The following is a 23,023-nucleotide window of genomic DNA, read 5'->3' as shown; positions in this document are numbered from 1 at the left end:
GAGCATCATTAAAAAGTCGGAAAGTTGGATAAAGTTGTAGAACTTGAAGGGGACTTTATTAGTGAAACTGATTAATTAAATCCATCAGAGGAAAAGTGTTTTTAATAACTTTAATGGCGGACTTCGGACTTTTCACATTTGGCTTCCTGTTTCTTTGTTTCCCCGAATTTGGACATTGTTAATTGCTCCCTCTTGAGGATCAAGAGGGGAAAAGTGTGACTAACAGTGGGATTTTCCATCGCGAGTTTTTCCTGTGAGAACGACCTTGGGACATGAGCGGCACAGCTGAGGAGATAAGAACCAGATCTAAAACTAAGGTAACACAAAAGAAAAGAGCCTCAATTTCTGGCCAAACAGTGCCGGCACCAGAAAGCTCAACAGCTGCATCAATGGATTCTATGACACAGGCACTACTGAAAATTAATCAATCCCTTGAGGCTTTAACAAAGCAATCCACAGAAAATACAAAAAAATTGACAGAATTGACAGTGAGACTGGACTTGAATACTACATCTGTGACAACTAATACGGAATCTATTAATAGACTGATTCAGGAATCTACAGAAACTAGGAAAATTGCTACGAGTGCGAAGGCAATTGCAGAAGAGACACAGGGGAAACTTGCGCCGATTGAGAAAAAAGTGAATGAGCATGAGGCAGCTCTCTCCCTATTGGAATTACAGAGGAAAGAACGAAATTTGAAACTAAGGCAAGTTCCAGAGAACGAAGGGGACGACCTGAAGGAATTCCTCACAGAGGCAATTTTGGAAAATTGGCGAGAGGATTTGGAAGATGATGAAATAGAAATAACAACGGCTTTCAGACTTGGCAGAAAACAAGTTAAAAGGGCAAGGGATTGTCTGATTACCCTAAGAACCAAGCAGGAGAGAGATAAGATATTGAACCTGCATTACCAAAAAGCTTTGGTCATTGAGAACACTCAAGCTCTGATTTTTAAAGATATTCCTAGATACATCTTGGAAGTGAGAACCTTTTATAGAGATCTTGCCAATTTGCTGAGGAAAAATTACATACCTTTCAGGTGGGAGTTCCCACAGGGATTGTCCTTTAACTATAAAGGGAAGAAGGTGAGAATAAGAACAGTACAGGAGAAAGAAGATTTCTTGGAGAGAAATTTGGAGGACCTGCAGAAAGGAACGGCACAAGGACTAACAGCAGAAGGGGGAGAACCAGTGGATATAGCAAACTTATCATACGGCCTACCACAATCAACAACTGAAGAAGAAGACAAACTTGGGGCAGTCGGAGGGACAAACGCTTAATAATCAAGATGTCACTGCAACTTCTTAGTTGGAATTGTAATGGTTTGAACCATCCCCGAAAAAGACGTCAAGTTTTTCATATCTTGAAAAAAGAGCAATTGGATTTGATATGTCTACAGGAAACTCATATAATCAGGACACATAGAAAATTGCTCGTGAATAAAAGATTAGGACAAGAATTTATATCTTCTGACAAAGTCAAAAAGAGAGGAGTTGTGATTTATGCAAAAGAAAAATTGGATCCAAAAATCAAATTTAAAGATGAAGAAGGAAGATATTTGGCAATTGAAGTACAGATTCAAGGAGAAAAGTATTTGGTTGTTGGAGTATACGCGCCAAATGACGGGAAGGCAGAATTTTTTAAGAAGTTGCATGGGACTTTGATGGACTATCTCGACTGCAAAATAATAATGATGGGGGACATGAATGGAGTGGTCTCTACAAATATGGATAAAGCACAAAGACAAATGATCTCTAAAGAAGGTAGATTACCAAAGATCTTTTTTGAGATGACAGAAAATATGGACCTAATAGATATTTGGAGGACTAGAAACCCTCTCGAAAGAGAGGGAACTTTTTTCTCGGAATCTAAAATGACATGGACAAGAATCGACCAAATCTGGGTATCTAGTGTGATGGCTGCAAAGATAAAAAAAGTGGAAATCTGCCCAAAAACCTGCTCCGACCATAACGCAGTGAAGATGGAAATGAAATTGACAACAACTGGATCCTTTAGGTGGAGAATGAATGACTTCCTATTTAGAGATGAACAAATTTGTGAAAAGGCCCTAAGGACATTGAAAGATTATTTTGAGATTAACTTAAGAACAAAAGTTGAAAAAAGAATAATTTGGGACGCAAGTAAAGCCGTGATGCGAGGCTTCCTGATACAACAGAATTCAATTAAGAAGAAAAAACAAAATGAAAGGAAAAGTAGAATTCTGGAAAAGATGAAGGAAGGAGAAAAGAAATTGAGGTCCAATCCAAAGTCTCATGAAATATTGAGAGAAATAAAATATTATCAGATGCAGTATATGGAACTTACAAACCAAGAGATAGAATGGAAAATTAAACAAATGAGACAGAGGACATTTGAATCAGCAGATAAATGTGGGAAGCTTCTTGCATGGCAATTGAAAAAAAGACAGAAACTGAACACTGTTACTTGTCTGGAGGAGGATGGAAGGAGTATATGTAAGCCGAATGAGATAAGTAACTGTTTTCAAAGTTATTTCAGGAAATTATATTCACAAGGGCCTGTGAAGGAACAAGAGATAGATGAATTTTTGGAAAATTATGGACTACCAAAAATCTCGGAACAGAACAGGCTGATTTTGAATCAAAAAATAACAGAACAAGAAATAGAGGAAGCCATTCAAAAGACACAATTGGGAAAATCTCCAGGACCAGATGGCCTGACGGCTAAATATTACAAGGTTTTGAAAGACTGTCTAGTACAACCATTGAAAGAAGTATGCAATGAGATACTGGAAGGGAAGGGGGCACCTGAATCGTGGAGAGAGGCTTTTATATCACTTATACCAAAAACTGAGACTGAAAAGAACCAGGTTAAAAACTACCGCCCGATCTCACTTTTAAATGTGGATTACAAAATATTTGCAGACATTTTAGCAAAAAGACTTAAGAAAGTGTTGATAGGTGAGATTCATAAAGATCAAGCTGGCTTTCTCCCGGGAAGACACATGTCGGACAATGTAAGGAATATAATTGACATTGTGGAGTTATTGGAAACAAACATTAATAGAAAAGCAGTATTGATTTTTGTGGACGCGGAGAAAGCCTTTGACAACATTTGTTGGAGCTTTATGAAAAAGAATCTCCAGGGGATGGGGGTAGGCCAAGGTTTTGAAAATGGTATAAGTGCAATATATTCTAAACAGAAGGCAAAACTAATTGTGAATAATGTGGTAACTGAAGAGATAGCTATAGAGAAAGGAACACGACAAGGATGCCCCATTTCTCCCTTACTTTTTATTTCAGTCTTGGAGATATTGTTAAACATGATTAGAAAGGACCAGTTGGTAAAAGGAATTCAGTTCGGAGCGAAAGAGTATAAGTTAAGAGCATTTGCAGATGACTTAGTCTTAACATTACAGCAGCCGAACACTAGTACAAAAAGAGTTTTAGAACTGATAGAAATATTTGGTCAAGTTGCAGGATTTAAATTGAATAAACAAAAAACTAAAGTGCTGGAGAAAAATCTAACAAATGAGGAAAAAGAGGCATTCCAAAAAGAAACTGGTTTGGGGTTAGCAAAAAAAGTTAAATATTTGGGGGTAAATCTGACATCGAAAAACGTGAATCTATTTAAAGACAACTATGATAAATGTTGGTCAGAAGTTAAGAAAGATCTAGACACATGGTCAGGATTGAAACTTTCTCTATTAGGAAGAATCGCCGTTATCAAAATGAATGTATTGCCTAGAATGTTATTTTTGTTTCAGACTTTACAAATAATAGACAAGATGGATTGTTTCAAGAGGTGGCAGAAAGACATATCCAAGTTTGTCTGGCAGGGCAAAAAGCCTAGAATAAAATTTAAGATTTTAACAGATGCTAAAGATAGAGGAGGCTTTGCCCTGCCAGACTTAAAACTGTACTATGAATCAGCAGCATTCTGCTGGTTGAAAGAATGGCTGCGCCTCGAGAATGCAGACATCTTGGATCTTGAAGGATTTGATAATAGATTTGGTTGGCATGCATATCTATGGTATGATAAGGTAAAATCTCATAAAGGTTTCAAAAATCATGTTGTCAGGAAAGCTTTGTACAATGTTTGGATTCGATATAAAGATTTACTTGAAAGTAAAACCCCCAGGTGGTTGTCACCTATGGAAGCCAAAGAGGTGAAAAAATTGAATATGGGGCCACATTGGCCTAAATATTCTGAAATTATAGTACAGGATGGTGAACAACTGAAACTGAAAAGTTTTGAGGAGTTGAAAGATAAGGTGAGAGATTGGCTACATTATAGACAAATAAATGAAGCATTTAAACAGGACAGAAAGATAGGCTTCCAGATGGAGAGATCCAAACTAGAAACAGAATTGTTAGAACCCAATACTAAAAACCTATCAAGGATGTATAATTTGTTGCTGAAGTGGAATACTCAAGATGAAATGGTGAAGTCTAGTATGATTAAATGGGCACAAGATATTGGACATGATATTGAGCTTGCTGACTGGGAGCAGTTGTGCACCACTGGTGTTAAATTTACGGCATGTAATGCCTTAAGAGAAAACATTATGAAAATGATCTACAGGTGGTACATGACTCCTGCTAAGTTAGCGAAGATCTATCATTTGCCCAGTAACAAATGCTGGAAATGTAATGAAACTGAGGGAACCTTCTTTCACCTTTGGTGGACCTGCCCGAAGATTAAGGCATTCTGGGAAATGATCTATAATGAAATTAAGAAAGTTCTCAAGAGAACCTTTTTCAAGAAACCAGAAGCTTTTCTCTTGGGCATGGTGGGCCAAATGGTGTCAAGGAAGGACAAGACATTTTTTATGTACGCCACAACAGCAGCAAGAATTCTCCTAGCAAAGTATTGGAAAACGCAAGAACTACCCACGCTGGAAGAATGGCAGTCGAAGGTGATCGATTATATGGGATTGGCGGAGATGACTGGCAGAATTCGAGACCGGGGGAAGGAGGCGGTGGAAGAAGATTGGAGTAAATTTAAAGAATATCTTAAAAATCGTTGTAATTTGGATGAAAACTAAGGTTCAGGGCAATAAGAGGTAAAGAGCTACAGCTGTTAATACTAAGTTAAAGAAAATTTAATTGATGGAAAAAAAGGTATACATTGTTTGACTAAAAAGTTGCTGAAAAATCTGAAATAAGGATGCAGAAAAGGGGTGGTATGGGGAGGTCCATTTTATATGTTTGTTATTGTTTTTGTTTATGTTATTGTTATGTTTGTTTTTTATGTGGAAAAATAAAAATTACTTAAAAAAAAAAAAAAAAAAAAACAACTCGCAGCACCCTTGGCAAACTACAGTTCCCATGATTCTTTGCAGAAGGCCATGGCTTTTTAAAGTGATGTGATACTGCTTTGGACGTATAGTGCAGATGGGGCCTAAGCATTTTGGCTGAAATAATTATTTAAATCCAGTCTCCCCCAGCTCAAACTCAACACACTGGCTCCCTAGTTAGAGATCATTCTTAGAAAAAGATTGCTTTCTCCCTCCCATGCTTCCAAATTACTTTATGCATGCCTACCTTTAAAAAGAGTTTGGAACTCATTATCTACACACCGATAACTTCTGCTTTTATGTTTACAGAGATAGGTCTTAGTAATAACTCTTAACTAAACCTTGCACATGAAGAATATTTCTGTAACAGAAAGGAACGTGGGGTCTCCTTGCCTGAAGACTCCAAAAGTGAACCTTCTTGGGGAAAATCCAATGAATTCTTGTCATCTGATAAAGACATTCTATGTCCTTTTAAAATGTGGTTTTTGGGGGGCGGGGGGCTATTGAGTTGTTGTTTTTATTTTTATTAGGTATTTTGTGGTTTTATATCTTGATTTTATTCTGTGAACTGCCCTGAGACCTCCGGGTATAGGGTGGTATATTATTATTATTATTATTATTATTATTATTAATAATAATAGGGATGGCATGTTTCTTGCACAGGTAAATGGAAGATCTGGAGACACGCAAGGCACGTCGGATAGAGCAGATGGTAGCGAAATGGCTGCGGCGGTCACGGGATCATGCAGCCAGGTAAGAATTTTAAGGAAATGTCATTAAAAGGGGGGATGTGGGATACCCTAGTTTCATAGGGGCATAGTTTGGAAGTGGGTGTTTTCTTGTACCTCCTCTTGTCACTTGGGCCTCAGGTGGTAGTTATGGCAAGCAGTACCTATTACCAGACCCTCGGCTGATATTCCTACAGCAGTCCTTCACTATGCAAGTAGCAAACACCCTCAATTTTTACCCTCGATTGTAGCATTTTATGCATTGCAACCTGCTGTTGTTATTATTGATTATAGTTTAGTAATTATTTGTTGTGATTAAGAGTAGATTTCTGTTTAATTATTACTTGGTGATATGTTGGGTTAATTTTATTGTGTTCTATTGATTGATTGATTGATTGATTGGATTGGATTGGATTTATATACTGCCCTATACCTGGGGGTCTCAGGGTGGTTCACGGAATAAAATCAATATAGAAAACCACAAAAATACCTAATAAAAATAAAAACAGCAACCCAATAGCCAGCCAGCCCCAGAAAAAAAAAACATTTTAAAAGTAATGTAAATTAGATCAACCAAAGGCCTGGTTAAAGAGAAACGTTTTTGTCTGCCGCCTAAAAGTGTATAATGAAGGGGCCTGGCAAACTTCCCTGGGGAGAGTATTCCACAGATGGGGAGCCACTGCAGAGAAGGCCCTGTTCTCATGTTGCCACTCTCTGGACCTCTCAAGGAGGTGGCACACGAAGAAGGGCCTCAAAAGATGATCTCAGGTTCCGGGTAGGTTCATACGGAAAGAGGCGGTCCTTGAGGTATTGTGGTCCTGAGCCGCTTAAGGCTTTATAGGTCAAAACCAGCACTTTGAATTGGGCCCAGAAACTAATTGGTAGCCAGTGCAGTCAGACCAGGATTGGTGTAATATGCTCAGACCATCTTGCTCTGGTGAGCAACCTGGCCGCTGAATTCTGCACCAGCTGAAGTTTCCGAACCGTCTTCAGAGGCAGCCCTATGTATAACGCATTCTAATAGATTGTTGGAAACGGGCATCTCCCCACGAGAGGATTATGTACCTGGACTCTGCACGTATATGTGAAACCACATAAAGTCGGGAGGGTGTTGTTGAGAGAGGCTGTGAAACAGCTATCTCTCTTAACGGATCCCAATCATCCCACCCGCCCAGTGGCGTAGCGTGGGTTGTCAGCACCCGGGGCAAGGCAAGTAATTTGCGCCCCCTAACCCATGGATTTGCGCCCCCTAACCCGTGGATTTGCGCCCCCTAACCCTAACCCCCAGATGTTGCGCCCGGTGCGGTCGGGCCCCCTGCACCCCCCACGCTACGCCACTGCACCCGCCTTCTCTGGGTGGTGATGAACCTCGGCATGTATGGTCCCTGCTGGCTGCCTCTGGTTGTGGAAAGCTGAGCTGGGGAGTTGATGGGGTGGCTCCTGGGTGGCTCCCGGCACCCAGTGCTTCCCTCCTGGCCGGCTTGACCAGGAGCGGTGCTGAGGCTCCCAGCAGCATCTCCTGGTCCCTTCCCCTCTTCCCCACTGGAGGTGTGGCTTTCCCCATGACAGGAAGAGGAACTGCTTCGCAAGATTTTCGGAGGTTCCCTCTAACCCAACTGCCCCTCTGCTATCCTTCCCTGTTCCGATGGCAGTCCACTCACACACACACACACACACACACACACACTTCCTGTCCAAATCCTGGTTTCCCCTGCCAGTCTTCTCTTTATTCTCCTCTTGTGCTGCTCCCGAGGGTTAGCCGTGCGGCGAGGTCCGAGTCCAGTCCGAGATCAAGAGTGCAGTATGGAGGCTGTCCGTCAAAGCTGTAGCTGGGTCCAAGGCAGGGAGTTGGGTGAGGTCGGGAACTCAGGCAGAAGAGCAGGACAGGGTGCAGGCAGGAACTAGCAACCAACAATGTTGCTCCCGCAACCTGGGACTGGGGCTGGCTGGCTTTTATCTGCCCCGAGGCATAGGGCGGCCCCGGTCCACAGGTGTCTCGCCTCTCCTGGCCTGGAGGCGAGCACTCCTCCTGCGGGAACTTAGTTCCCTCTGCCTCTCTGCCCTGAGCCTCTGCAGCTCAGGTGAGGCTGGAGGGTTACTGGACCCAGAGGCAACCTCAGCTTCCTCTGACGGGGCTGAGAGTGGAGCACCTGCAGGCAATGGGTCCTCCATCCCCTCAGGAGCCAGAGCAGACTCAGCTGGTGCCTGCACCTGAGGATCCAGCACAGGTAAGGACCCTTCAGACTCAGGCCCCAGCCCCGGCTCAGCTGGTTCTGGAGGAGGGGAATCCTGTGCAGGCTGGGATTCCTCAGGTTCAGCCTCCGAGTCCGAATCCCAGGCCATCACACCTCTTCTCACATATCCTTCTGTTCCTGGTCTGCCCGCCTGCCTTTTTCTCTCACACACACCAGGCTGTGTGGTCTCAGAAAATGCCAGCCTCTGCCTCCTGCAATTGCTCCACTCAACACTGCTGCTCTCTGATTTCTCTCTCACCTTCTTTGCCCTCTCTGGGGCATATGCTGAAAGCTGGAGCCTTAATCTATCCAGGCTGCTGTGCCAGTGCTTGCTATTCTTTCTGCCCGTCTGCCACTTAAACTATGCTACGTCCTGGCAAGCTCTGGAAGTTGTCACCCTGCGATACCCGGAGTGCTGCCAACATTCCTGTGCCTACTTCCATTATCTCCGGTTCTTTTCATGCCAGCTTCTCCTGCCTCCCTGCCTGCCCAGGGCACTTGCTGTAAGCTGAAGTCCTAGAATGGCTGAAACAACTTGCCTGCCAAGTCCACCCCTTCCTTTTTTTTTTTTAATAAGATTTTTATTGGGTATTTTATACTTATAACAAGAAAGACAATAAAAAAGAAAAGAAAAAGAAAAAAGCAATACATAAATTCAACAAACAATACATCCACAATAGAAACTGAAATAAAAACAATACAACAATACAACATAAAAAAAGAAACAAAAGTAAAAACACACATCCAAATTTTATATCCACATCTTTCATTAGCTTATTTCCTCGACTTCCTCGCACCTCCCTTTTTTGTATCCTAGTTCAAATTATCTAATTCAACAAATCCTTTCCCTCTTCCTTAATTTAATCTTTAATTTATCATAATACAATTTAATTTTCAATTTCCCAATTTAACGCATTAACACTTAATGTTCATATCATTCTTAATAACCCTTCTGCTAAAACCGTGTAACTTCATTCCAATATACTTCTAACATTCATTAATTTTACAGTATTTTTGTAAATATACTTTAATTTTTTTCCAATCTTCTTCCATTGACTCTTCTCCCTGGTCTCGGATTCTGCCAGTCATTTCCGCCTAACTCTACCCCTTCCTTCCAGTTCAATAAGAGCCTCTCTCTTTGGGCTCCCAGGCTGCCTGCCTGGAGAACAAAGGCTGTGACCTCATCCTGACATTTTCTGATGCAAACAGTGGCTTTTGTGACATCATCCTGGTGTTCCTCACCTGAAGCAGGAACAAGTGGTCCCCTCCCACAGCTGCTGTCCTTCTGGCAGAAAAAAAAGAAAAATGTTATGCCCCAATACCTGCACATTGTTGTCATTGCCATTACTTATTATTTACTCACTATACAACTAATCCAGAATGCGGCAGCCAGACTGGTGCCTGGGAGTGGCCGCCATATAACACCAGCCCTGAAAGACCTACATTGGCTCCCATTACATTTCCGAGCACGATTCAAAGTGTTGGTGCTGACCTTTAAAGCCCTAAATGGCCTCGGCCCAGTATACCTGAAGGAGCATCTCCACCCCCATTATTCAGCCTGGACACTGAGGTCCAGCTCCAAGGGCCTTCTAGCGGTTCCCTCAATGTGAGAAGTGAGGTTACAGGGAACCAGGCAAAGGGCCTTCTCAGTGGTGGTGCCCACCCTGTGGAACGCCCTCCCATCAGATGTCAAGGAAATAAATAACTGTCTGACTTTTAGAAGACATCTGAAGGCAACCCTGTTTAGGGAAGTTTTTAATGTTTGATGTTTTACTGTGTTTTTAATATTCTGTTGGGAACTGCCCAGAGTAACTGGGGAAGCCCAGCCAGATGGGTGGGGTATAAATAACAAAATTACTGTTGTTGTTGTTGTTGTTGTTGTTGTTGTTGTTGTATTTGATTTCTTTCCCATCAGTGGTGGAGAATCTGCCTTGCATACAGAAGATTTTTTTTTCTTTTTTTGTGTGAAAATAATATTTATTTTATTTTCCAACAATTTAAACCCTACCAAACAAAACAAAAAAGAAAAGAAAAGAAAAGAAAAAAGAAAAGAAAAGAAAAGAAAAGAACAATGCAATACAATACAAAAACACTACATAACACTAACACATTAAACAAAACCAAACAAAAACAGTTTAAAACACCTCAAACAATTTCAATATCTTATCTTTCATTCACTTGTTTCACCGACCTCCTCACACCTCCCTTTTTGTATTCCACTTCTGTCAATTGTTTCAGCAATTCCTTTCCATCTTCCTCTGTTTTCTATCCTATAATTATCTTAACACATTCTAACCTTATTTTTTCCTGCATGCAGAAGATTTCAGGTTCCATCCCCAGTGTCTCTGGGTACATCTGGGAGAGAGCCCTGTCTGAAACCCTGGAGAGTTGAGCCTTCTTCTCTTGGGGGTCCCCCAGTTTGTGCCTCTCGCCATTCCTCTGTGTCCAAGCCAGTCCATGGCAGACACTTCCAAACAGTTGCTATTTTCAGGAAGGAATCAATAACGTCCTAGCAAATTCAGGTTGTGAATTTCTAGTCGATTGGGAGGCCCTGTGCAATAGACTCGGTTCTCCAAAAAGATCAGACTTCCTGGCAATATGGAAAGTGACACAAAAATGCACCGGAAAGTATTTATATTTATTTATTTTATTTATACCCTGCCCATCTGGCTGGGTTTCCCCAGCCACTCTGGGCGGCTCCCAACAGAATTAAAAGGACTACAGAGTGGGATGGAAAAGGATACCTGCCTGCATCCCTATGGACAACCTTCTTTTTCATATATAAATTTATTTACTTAATTTTACATAATAGTTATGTAGTTTTACATAACAAACATATCAATTCAAACAAACAACATCAGCAACAAAGAACACAAAAGGTTATCTCAAACCTTCAGACCTCCATCTACCCCTCCATGGGTTCCATTTTTATAATTTTGTTCCTGCATCTTTTCCTGTAATCTACCTACCGTAATAATAAATGTCCATAATATCCAATTTACTGTAATCTACTTAATAATAAATGTCCATAATATCCAAAGTCCACATTTCTTTTCAAGTGTTTTTTTATATTCCTGCTCCTGATTTTAACCGTTTACAGTGATCTCTCAAATATGTTTTAAAGTCATCCCAGTCCTTGATAAAGATTTGGTCTTCCTGGTTTCTGATCTTTCCCGTCATTTTTGCCATTTCGGCATATTCCGTCAACTTGGTCTGCCATTCATATTTGTCTTCTTTCCGTCTCTGGGCTGAGAGCATCTGTGCTGCTGTCGCCACATACATAAAAATAAATTTATTATCTTTTGGTAATTCTGCACCTACAATTCCTAATAAAAAAAAAGCTTCTGTTTTTTTAACAAAAATTATGTTAAACATTTTTTCCCCAATTCATCAATTCCTATGAACAACTTTCTTAAGCATTTTTCTTATATAAAAATTTTTTTGCAGGGGGAGAGCGTCAGTGGGCGACAGAGCATCGGACGGCATTAATCAGCATCCAACTCGCGTGAAGCTCACAGTGGAGGTCCAAAAAGATGTGCTACTTGGACATTATGGCTTTGAAGTTTCCCAGAATATTCCCCTTCTTATCACCTCGGTTGCTGCAGGTAGGGATGCCTTCCTCGTCCCACATGGGGACTGTGATATCTCTCTAAGGTAACACCAAATAACATGCAATGATGACAGGGCGGTGGGGGTGGGTGGCAGGAATGAATCACACAGAGTAGGCAAAGTTAACTCTTTATTCGAAGGAACAAGGTCCAGTGGCGTAGCGTGGGGGGTGCAGGGGGGGCCGGCCGCACCGGGCGCAACATCTGGGGGTTAGGGTTAGGGGGCTAGGGTTAGGGGGCGCAAATCCATGGGTTAGGGGGCGCAAATCCACGGGTTAGGGGCCGCAAATTACTTGCCTTGCCCCGGGTGCTGACAACCCACGCTACACCACTGACAAGGTCTGCTCAGGAGCGCCAGGTCTAATGAGCACAGCAAATTATTTAAACTTTTCAGATACATACATTTCACTGATGTTACATTCATTTTGACATTTTAAATCTTGACTTCCTCCCCCCCCCCTTTTCTGCAGTTCCTTAAATTTATTTTCAATTTCCTCTGCATATCCAAATTAACTTAACTTACTCATTTATTTATCATTCATATATTCTTCTTTCTTTTTTGGCGATCACTCGTAGCCGAGTAAGATTGTCTTCCATAAACACGGTTTTAACAATGAGTCCGTAAGTGACGGTGGAGGCCAATTCTGGAAGCATACGTCCTTCCACAGTGGGGACATTGGTTCCCGGGTGGGAGTTGATCATGGTGTGGATTTGCCAAGTGTGCCACCCTCTTAACATGTTTCTGCCTTGCGTTCTGAGTTCGAGTGTCTTCAAAGTCCATGACACCTTTGGTAAAAGCTGTTCATATATATATATATGTTCATACACACACACACACACACATACACACACACACACACACTTATATAGCTGCAGGTTATTACAATAATCTTGCCAATGTTTTTATCTGTTTACAGTTTATCTGTAAATATTCAATAAACCATTTCCATTCGTTTATAAAAAGTTTGTTATCTTTATTTCTTATTCTTCTGGCCATTTTTGTATATTCCATAAGTTTTTGTATCATTCTTCCTTTGCTGGGACTACTACTTTCCATTTTTGGGAACAGCAACTCTTCGTCATAGGTCTTGCCCCTATGTCACAGTTGTGGAGACTGAAGGTCCCTAGCTTCACAACACTGCGTGAATCTCCTCCTTCCCGGGTCCTTCCCAAGCAATCTGAGACTACGCCGATGTGCCTGTCTCTGCTCCTCTCTTCATACCTCTTCTGGTTCTGGGAGACCGAGGAGAGGGGAGCTTGTTGCAGCAAGAGGGGGACATAGCCAGCATGACTCATCTCCTGCTTCTGAGGATGAGCACTACCATTCCTTCCTGAGCCGACTATGGTGGGATGGAGTCACTCAATGGTGCAGTTACGGCTCTTTGGGTAACTTTGGTTTGCATTTTCATGTTGTAAGATGTCTGAAGTGAGGCTCCAGCTTTCTGCAATGCGAGTTGATTTTGTAAACCCAGAGAGATCATTTGTCCCTAACAAGGCCCTGACATTTTGCAGGCAGCACCGCTGACGGGAAGCTTTTGCCGGGGGATCACATCATTGCAATAAACAACAAAGCAGCTGAAGAGGACGTTACCGGGGAACAAGCAACCGCTCTTTTAAGGTGCTATACATGAGGATGCCCAAAGCATTAGATAATGCAGCTGGGCTCCAGGAAAAGCTTAAGTTCTCTCCAGTGGCGTAGCGTGGGTTGTCAACACCCGGGGCAAGGCAAGTAATTTGCGCCCCCCCCCCCCGCTGCACTGTCCCTCCCCCAGATAGTCCCTCTCTCTCTCTCCGCACCGCACGCCTGGCACCCTCCCCTCCACAGTGGGCGGCGACCCGGCGGCTCGGATCGGATTCGCACAGCCAGCACTGCAGTGAGAGAGAGTAAGTGAGCCAGGTAGGGGCAGAGAGCTGCGAGTGCAAGCGCGCGCCCCCAGATGTTGCGCCCGGTGCGGCCGGCCCCCCCTGCACCCCCCACGTTACGCCACTGGTTCTCTCCTTTTATATATATATAAATCCATTTATTTGATTTTTCAGATTAAAGTTTTACAATCGCATACACAACATAAAAACAAGATTCCAAAGAATCTCTTGGACTTCCCTCCTCCCTTTTGTGGCTCCTCTTGTTAATCATTTCCTCCTGCATCTTTCATAATAATCCAAATCTTTTACATCTCATGTCCAAAATCCACCATTAAACTGCAAGTGTTATTCCAATCCTACTAACAATTTTAACTGTTTACAATGGTTTTTAAGGTAAATTATAAATTTCCCTTTAGGGACATGGGTGGCGCTGTGGGTTAAGCCACAGAGCCTAGGACTTGCCGATCAGAAGGTTGGCGGTTCGAATCCCCGCCACGGGGTGAGCTCCCGTTGCTCGGTCCCAGCTCCTGCCAACCTAGCAGTTCGAAAGCACCTCAAAGTGCAAGTAGATCAATAGGTACCACTCCGGCAGGAAGGTAAATGGTGTTTCCGTGCGCTGCTCTGGTTTGCCAGAAGCGGCTTAGTCATGCTGGCCACATGACCCGGAAATCATAAGTGTGTATAAGTGGTACTGAAAGCAATGGGGTCTGGGTGAAGTCAGTAACTCATACAGTGGTACCTCGGGTTAAGTACTTAATTCGTTCCAGAGGTCCGTTCTTAACCTGAAACTGTTCTTAACCTGAAGCACGACTTTAACTAATGGGGCCTCCTGCTGCCGCCATGCCGCTGGAGCACGATTTCTGTTCTCACCCTGAAGCAAAGTTCTTAACCTGAAGCACTATTTCTGGGTTAACAGAGTCTGTAGCCTGAAGCGTATGTAACCTGAAGCGTATCTAACCCAAGGTACAACTGTAGTACGTCTTTAGATAAAAGGTAGTTTTGCTACTATCCAGGGTATGTATTATCTCCCTTGTGGAAACAGCGGTTGTATATTTTCATTTTCTTTTCTTTTCTTTTCTTTTTTATAGGGAATCAGAAGACACTCTGCAGTTTACAGTTCTCCGATGCACCTCGGTAAATTGCCTTCATGTGCCACTGGGGTTTGAAATGTTCCCTGGGGGGTCAGGGTTTGGCCTCCTGGTGGGTGTGCGCAAACGAGATGCTCCCGGAGGTAATCTTAAGAGTTACAAAGGATGGGTAGGGGGAGATGTCCCTGAGACCAGGGAACATGCACTTTTTGCAGCTCTGGAGAGGCCACACACATCAGTGGCGGACATTTTGCCCTCACCGTACTGTGGCTGCCATCCTGGCATTAGTGCAACATTATGGACAGAGGGTTGACCACCCATTGCATGCCAACGTGTGTGACCGTATCCTGTTGACAGCCTGTCAAGATAAAGATAAGCTGCTTCCAGGGGGCAGCTAGGGGGTAAAGAAAAGCAGGCACAAGGTGGTGCTTAACCCTTGCCCTCCTGCTGTTTTCCCGTTCCAAATCACTCTCCAAATATGTTTCCCTGCATTTAGAACCCTCCCGTGAGAACAGCCATATGAGTGGGGTCCACTTTGGTGCCCAGTGAAGACTTTCTCATTCGCTCTGATGTTTTCATTGTGTTTTAAATCTGAGCTATTTTGGGTTTTTTTTCCAGCTTTTCAAATTTTATTTATACTTTTCAAGTTTATACATTTCACTAGTTTTATACATTTCCCTAATTTTACAATCATTTTAACATTTCAAAACTGGACTTCCTTCCCCCTCTTTCTGCCGTTCCTTAAATTTATTTTTAATCTCCTCTGCATATCCAAATTCACTCAATTTGCTCCTTTATTCACTTGCTTTAAATGCAGACTCTTATAGAAACTGCAGGTTATTGCAATAATCCATTCAATCTGATCTGTTTTACTCTGTCTCCATTGTAACTTGGATATTGCCCCAGCTTTTTGGTGGGTTTCAATGACGACATTTCACATTTTGAGCATGGTTTTGTTTTGTAAGCCACTTATTTATTTATTTCTGGGTGAGAGTGCACATTCAGTCAATAAATCTGGAGCAATTCAAAGAGCGAAAGCGTTGTCTCCCACTCCACACATTTCTCCATTTCTGATCTGCAAGCAGTTTTTTAAAACAGCAACAACAACAGATCATTAGGCTACCATTTCTCTGCATTGGGTTGCCGTAGGCAAATGAAAAGGAAGTCCTTCTCCTTAAAGGACTATTTTTAATGGCTTGATAGCAGAGGCGGAGCTAGCTGCTCCGGCACCTGGAGCCGGACACATGCTGTGCTCCCAGGGGCGGGGCGAGCCGCCCACAGGGAGGTCGGGGTGAGAGTCCCAGGGGGGTGCAGAGGCGTGCGTCCCAGAGATTGAGCCGCCCATGGCGGGCTGCTTCCTGGGGGTGAGTGAACCCCTTTGCCAGCAGCCTTCCTCCCTTCCCTCTTCCTTTTGACAGCTCGGGGGAGGCTCCCCCTGTTGGCATGCAACCAAGGAAACGGGGGCAATTGGCAGGCCCCCAGCTGGCTCCAGCCCCCCGGCCGGTGTGCCAGGCGGACTCCAGTCCTTGGTGCGGCATGAATCTGCGACCTGAGCTTCAGAAGCTAGGGCACACTACTCAGCAGAGTAAACTCTGCACAAACAGAAGAGGCTGTGTGAGTATATTTACAGGCAGGCTATTCAGTGTACATCAGGGCAAAAGGAAACATGTCTGATCTCCTTTGTGTCCAAAGCAAAATGGCTAAAGCAAAAGCTATAGACAAATGGAAGTTCCCAGCACACTGTGCTGGAATGTAAACAGACATGTGACACACAACAATCATGCCTGTTCCTTAAGGTGAAATGGAATATCCCAACACCCCCCACCCCAGGAAGCATCCTGGGAGCGGGGGGCAATGGCGCGCCACCCGCCAGCGACTCCCAAGCCTCCCCCGAGCTGTCAAAACGAAGGGGAGAAGGGGAAAAGCAGCGCAGCTCCACCCCTTCCCCTGACAGATCGGGGCAGGCTTGGGAGTCACGGGCGGGTGGCACACCGAATGTCACCCCCCCCCAGTGATGACACCTGGGGCAGACCACCCCCACCAATGGGGGGAGAGCCAGTGTGGTGTAGTGGTTAAGAGCAGTAGTCTCGTAATCTGGGGAACCGGGTTCGCGTCTCCGCTCCTCCACATGCAGCTGCTGGGTGACCTTGGGCTAGTCATACTTCTTTGACGTCTCTCAGCCCCACTCACCTCACAGAGTGTTTCTTGTGAGGGAGGAAGGGAAAGGAGAATGTTGGCCGCTTTGAGACTCCTTTGGGTAGTGATAAAGCGGGATATAAAATCCAAACTCTTCTTCTTCTGCTGCTCCTTAGGTGAGATTGCGAAAATCGTGATGATGTCGAATCGACAGGGTTTGTTGTCATGTTACCATGTTGCTGTCAGGGTGTTGTAATTTGCAAACCCAATGCCGTTGTCTTTGCAGGGTGGCCCTAAATCCTCCTTTCTTACAGCCGAGAAAAGAGCCAGGCTCAAGACAAATCCCGTCAAAGTCCGCTTTGCAGAGGAAGTAGTCGTGAACGGACATACTCAGGTATGTGCCAACGCAGCCATTATGCCGGAAGAAACAGCCTTGGAGCAATGGTCAGATTGTCAAAATACATATGCATGGGGGTTGTCGGTCATTAACATCACGAAGGCATCTTGTTGGCTGCCCTGTGCTGGGCTAGTGGAATTGAAAGTTGTGCTTAGGACTGATAACCAGTTTAAGGATAGCTCAGTTGGTTAGAGCATGGTGCTCATAACACCAAGGTTGCAGGTTCAGTCCCCGTATGGGACAGCCGCATATTCCTGCATTGCAGGGGGTTGGACTAGATGATTATCGCGGTCCCTTCTATAACTCCACAATTCTATGATTTATATATATCTGTGTATTGCCAAAACCTCCTTGTTTGTGCCCCTCTTTGGCTGTGTACCCGTTACGGTTTACTCTGAATCCTGTGCGTTTCCACGGTTCATTTTTTTTTAATCCACAGAACCATCCTGTGGTTTCTTGCAAAATGCTGCGGTTTGATGCATTCCAGCCTGCCACAAGCCAGCTTCAGTCCATCTTGGGTTAGATCTAAACATAGGAAAAACAGAATAGAAGCATAACGACCCCTCGGCCAGTAAAGCGAGATGAGCGCCGCAACCCCAGAGTCGATCACGACTGGACCTAATGATCAGGGGTCCCTTTACCTTACAACAATAAACAAAATCTACTGCTCATTCTTAGAAGGGTTGGGCTGCTTTAATAGTTTATTTCCCTACTATGGTAAAAGAGTACTGAAGTCAGGCAATTAACCTTTTACGGTTCTTTTAAAAAAGATTTCCTCTGGTAGAAAATGGAAACTAAAATTGTTTTACATTATTTAGTCCATTTGTGTGTGTGTGTGTGCTGATTGCAAGCTGCCTTGTGTTCAGCTGGAATAAAGAGAAAACTTTCTTCCATGGGCGTTCAGTGCCCACACTTGAAATATCCCCATACAGAGGCTTGTTTTTCATCACAAAACCTCTTGGTGCCTGAATGTACACGGAGCAAGCACTGCAACAGGTTGTTGTAACGAGGGATGGGGGGGTCTGGGAATGCAGTCCACAGCCCCATCCAGCCCAAGGAGTATAAGCTAGAGCAGGGGTAAAGGTAAAGGGACCCCTGACCATTAGGTCCAGTCGTGACCGACTCTGGAGTTGTGGCGCTCATCTCGCTTTATTGGCTGAGGGAGCTGGCATACAGCTTCCGGGTCATGTGGCCAGCATGACTAAGCCGCTTCTGGCGAACCAGAGCAGCACACGGAAACGCCGTTTACCTTCCCGCTAGAGCGGTACCTATTTATCTACTAGCACTTTGACGCGCTTTCGAACTGCTAAGTTGGCAGGTGCAGGGACTGAGCAACAGGAGCTCACCCCATCGCGGGGATTCGAACCGCCGACCTTCTGATCGGCAAGTCCTAGGCTCTGTGGTTTAACCCACAGCGTAGTCAACCTTTTTATACCTACCGCCCACTAATGCATCTTTCTTGATGTTAAAATTTTCAGTGCTCGGTGATAGGAGGATTCATCTTGTGCCATAGAGCCCCCTACCGCCCACCTAGAATCCTGAAACACCCATTAGTGGGAGGTAGGGACCAGGTTGACAACCCCTGAGCTAGAGTAAAGTTATAAAAGGTATAGGATCCCTGGACGGTTAAGTCCAGTCATAGGTGACTATGGGGTTGCGGCGCTCATCTCGCTTCAGGCTGAGGGAGCCAGCGTTTGTCCACAGAAAGCTTTCCAGGTCATGTGGCCAGCATGACTAAACTGCCTCTGGCACAACGGGACACCGTGATGGAAATGCCGTTTACCTTCCCGCCTCTGTGGTACCTATTTATCTACTTGCACTAGTGTGCTTTCACACTGCTAGGTTGGCAAGAGCTGGGACAGAGCAACGAGAGCTCACCCCGTTGTGGGGATTCGAACCGCCAACCTTCCGATAGGCAAGCCCAGGAGGGTCAGTGGTTTAGACCACAGTGCCACCCGCGTCCCCTATAAGCTATAGTAGTGCAGGTTGGCCCTTTAAGGGAAAAGGGTCACTGCCCCACTATCAGTCAACTCCACTTGACTCTGCTTAATGTTGACCCTGGCTCCACCTACTGTTGACCTCCCAGAATGCAGGCCCCAAAGGGCAAGTGGGGGAGAGAATGACACATAGTTGTACCCTATGGCGATCCCTCTGAGCACAGCCACTGTGGCTGTGCAGGAAAAGAGCACTTCCAAGTAATTTTAGCAGGTTTTCAAAAACGGCATAGTAACTTGCTTTTTTTAAAAAAAAAAAAATGCATATCAGAATGATCAGTTTAAATGAGAACATTGTTCCGAAACAAAAGTTTTGCTTGGAAAAAGCCCAGAAGGGCTTTCATGCAGCTGAAATATGAACCTTCGGTCTGAGGGCATGAATTGTTGATGAGACCAAATGCTTTTAAAACCTTAATTTTCCAGGGTAAGTCTTGTTTATTGCTTTAAGACAAAGCTATATGGGAGCACGAGGTCATCTAAGGATTTTTTGCAAGGTAAAAATGATGAGCTCCGGATCGGCGTATACTTTGTCATGTCCATTGAAAGTGCGTTGTGCAACCTGGGCTTTTGATTCAACCCAAGACTTCGGTTTCTGCTTACAAATGATTTGCCAGTTGCTGTTCTGCTAAAAGGGCTCAAAGGAGACTTAAAACCAAAATCGCAGAATAATAAAACCCAACAGTAAAATGCTATTCGGTTGGGAATTTTAATATTGAAGTTTATTAATATTAAAGAATGGCTGCTAAGAAATAATCCAGCATGGATAGCCACAAAATGCCTTCTGGAAGCCGAATGGTCATTGACTGACTGTACAAGCTGCTTAAGTAAGTAAACTAGTGCAGGAATGGACAGCAGTTGCGCATCAGTTCTGCATGTACCAGTGGCGTAGCGTGGGTTGTCAGCACCCGGGGCAAGGCAAGTAATTTGCGCCCCCCCCCCCACTGCACTGTCCCTCCCCCAGATAGTCCCTCGCTCTCTCTCCGCACCGCACCGCACCGCACGCCTGGCACCCTCCCCTCCACAGTGGGCGGCGACCCGGCGGCTCGGATCGGATTCGCACAGCCAGCACTGCAGTGAGAGAGAGTGAGTGAGCCAGGTAGAGAGCTGCGAGTGCGAGCGTGCCCACCCCCCAGATGTTGCCCCCGGTGCGGCCGGCCCCCCCTGCACCCCCCACGCTATGCCACTGGCATGTACACTAGCGGCCAAAATTGTGGAACACATTTTGGGGAAAGTGTATTTCCGAGGTTTGATGGCTCATAACACCACTTTCTTTTTGGAGTATTATCATACAATTATTTACCAATGGAAAGATTTTTTAATAATAATTTCTATTGATTTTTCAAAAAAATACACACAATTTGCACATTTAAATTTTAGAATAAAGATTCTACCGAATCTTAGGACCCCCTCCTGCCCTCTGTGGGTCCTTTAAATATCTTATTCAACTGCATATTATAGTTCCTCCAAATTATAATCCTCCAAAGTCTTTGTAACGTTGCAAGAGTTATTCAAAGTTTGCCAAAGAATTGAAAAGATAATTTAATGAAGAATGTACAAGTTTGTTCAATTCTGTCAAAAGTTATAGTCAAATAACCAGAAAAAGGAAACCCAAATTGCTTAGGTTGATATGCAGTAGCTTGGCTTCATTTGAATGTAGCCAATGAGCATGAGTGTTTAGAGAGCCAATCAGGTGTTAAAGGTAAAAGGACCCCTGACCATTAGGTCCAGTCCTGACCAACTCTGGGGTTGTGGTGCTCATCTCGCTTTATTGGCCGAGGGATCCGGCATACAGGTGAAGCAGAGCAGCACACGGAAATGCCATTTACCTTCCCGCCAGAGCGGTACCTATTTATCTACTTGCACTTTAACGTGCTTTCGAACTGCTAGGTTGGCAGGAGCAGGGACCGAGCAACGGGAGCTCACCCCGTCACAGGGATTCAAACCACTGACATTCTGATCAGCAAGTCCTAGGCTCTGTGGTTTAACCCACAGGGCCATGAGCCATCAGACCTCGGAAATACACTTTCCCCAAAAGGTTTCCACAATTTTGGCCTCTAGTGTAGAAGGTTCCGGGGTGGGGTGAAAATGTTCCCTGTCTGAAACACTGGCGATCTGTTAGCAGTCTTTGTAGACAATACTGAGGTAGCCAGACGAATGGTCTGACTTTGATTCTTTTATTTATTTATTTTTTGTATGGCTGTGCACTGCCCTGACCTTTTTTCTGGGAGGACGGTACAGAAATATAAGTAAACCACATTGCACCAAGGGCCTGGAAACTGATGGCGCTTGACCAAATCACATCTTCTAGGATCCTGGCCCCATGGGGCAAGTAGAATAGAGCGTGCCTGCATTGGGCAACTCAGCAAAGGAGAGGGCTGCAGTGCCGCAATTTGACTAACACTTTAATTTGATTCTGTTGCTATAAAACAGTGTGTTCTGGAGAGGGCAATATGCTGCCAGATGTCTGGGAGATGGCAAAGAGGATATTTTCCATCCGTGGAAATGGCAGAGAATCTTTGACATCTCCCAAACATGGGTGTTTTGCTTTGTTTGCTATTGTTACCTTGTATATTTTGCGTTTTTATTTTGTGTTTTTATGCTGGAAGCCCCCTGTGATCCTTTGCATGAAGGGCGGTTTACAAACGTAATACTTAAAAATTTAAAAATGACATGAGGTGGTGTGCTGCCTCATGACATGTTACTTTGTAAACCCCTTAGAAGCCAATCTGGCATATAAGTAGCATATAAATTAATACATAATACAGTGGTACCTCGGGTTAAGTACTTAATTCGTTCTGGAGGTTCTTAACCTGAAACTGTTCTTAACCTGAAGCACCACTTTAGCTAATGGGGCCTTCTGCTGCTGCCGTGCAATTTCTGTTCTCATCCTGAAGCAAAGTTCTTAACCCGAGGTAATATTTCTGGGTTAGCAGAGTCTGTAACCTGAAGCATATGTAACCCGAGGTACCACTGTATTAATAATAATAATAATAATAATAATAATAATAATAATAATAATAAACAATAATAATAATAACAATAATGTTATTATTATTATTATTATTATTATTAATAATAGCAGCTCAATTTAAAATAGGAATGAGTTAATATTGTCAAGGTCACTTCCACTCTGTTTCTCATTTGATCTGTCTCAGATTAAGTTCTCCACATTTCTGTGTCAATTTGCTTTTTTTAAAAAAAAAAAGTCCTAACAAAAATCCATTAGCATTTCCCCCCCCCAATAATTTTTATTAAATTTTCCACAATTGTTACAAATATTGCATCAAACATTGCACAACCGAAGGTCAAAACAAAACAAAAACAAAAGAATACATCAAAGGAAAAAAGATGACAAACAAACAATAAAAACGAACTTAATTGTTTAAAAATCCAACCTTATGAACATATTAATTGACTTCCTCTAGTAACTCCCTCCTGAGTTTCCTTGTACCTGAATGTAAGAGCTTTCCAATATCATTATTAAACAACAATATTCCAATTATAATCAAATTTATTCACTTCCATTAGCATTTTTGGGCGAAATTTTCATAATATGCACATTTGTATGCAATATTGTCACACATTTTACAGAGCATTTTTGCCTAATATGATACTGAATGCTTTTGTACATTATTTTCACTGGTGTAGGCATTTTTATGCACACCAGTCGGGCACATGCATTTTTGTACAGGTT

At 43.6% G+C, this 23,023-nt stretch overlaps 1 protein-coding gene across 5 annotated transcripts in view; it reads left to right on the top strand.

Annotated features, from left to right (window-relative positions):
• The window catches only part of FRMPD1 (FERM and PDZ domain containing 1), a 92,749-nt gene that overhangs the window by 46,366 nt on the left and 23,360 nt on the right, over positions 1–23,023 (top strand). For all 5 annotated transcript variants that reach the window (XM_083419397.1, XM_083419398.1, XM_083419399.1 and 2 more), the window contains exons 3-7: positions 5,945–6,034; positions 11,691–11,848; positions 13,364–13,469; positions 14,803–14,848; positions 17,225–17,332. In XM_083419397.1, the coding sequence (XP_083275523.1) occupies positions 5,949–6,034; positions 11,691–11,848; positions 13,364–13,469; positions 14,803–14,848; positions 17,225–17,332 (504 nt within the window). In that variant the 5' untranslated portion in view covers positions 5,945–5,948. The remainder of the gene's footprint in view (positions 1–5,944; positions 6,035–11,690; positions 11,849–13,363; positions 13,470–14,802; positions 14,849–17,224; positions 17,333–23,023) is intronic.

This window comes from Podarcis tiliguerta (genome assembly GCF_965153285.1).
Source record: "Podarcis tiliguerta genome assembly, chromosome: 17".
NCBI lineage: Eukaryota > Metazoa > Chordata > Lepidosauria > Squamata > Lacertidae > Podarcis > Podarcis tiliguerta.
Note: the sequence above shows the minus strand (reverse complement) of the source record. Positions and strands in the feature narration are given on the sequence as shown.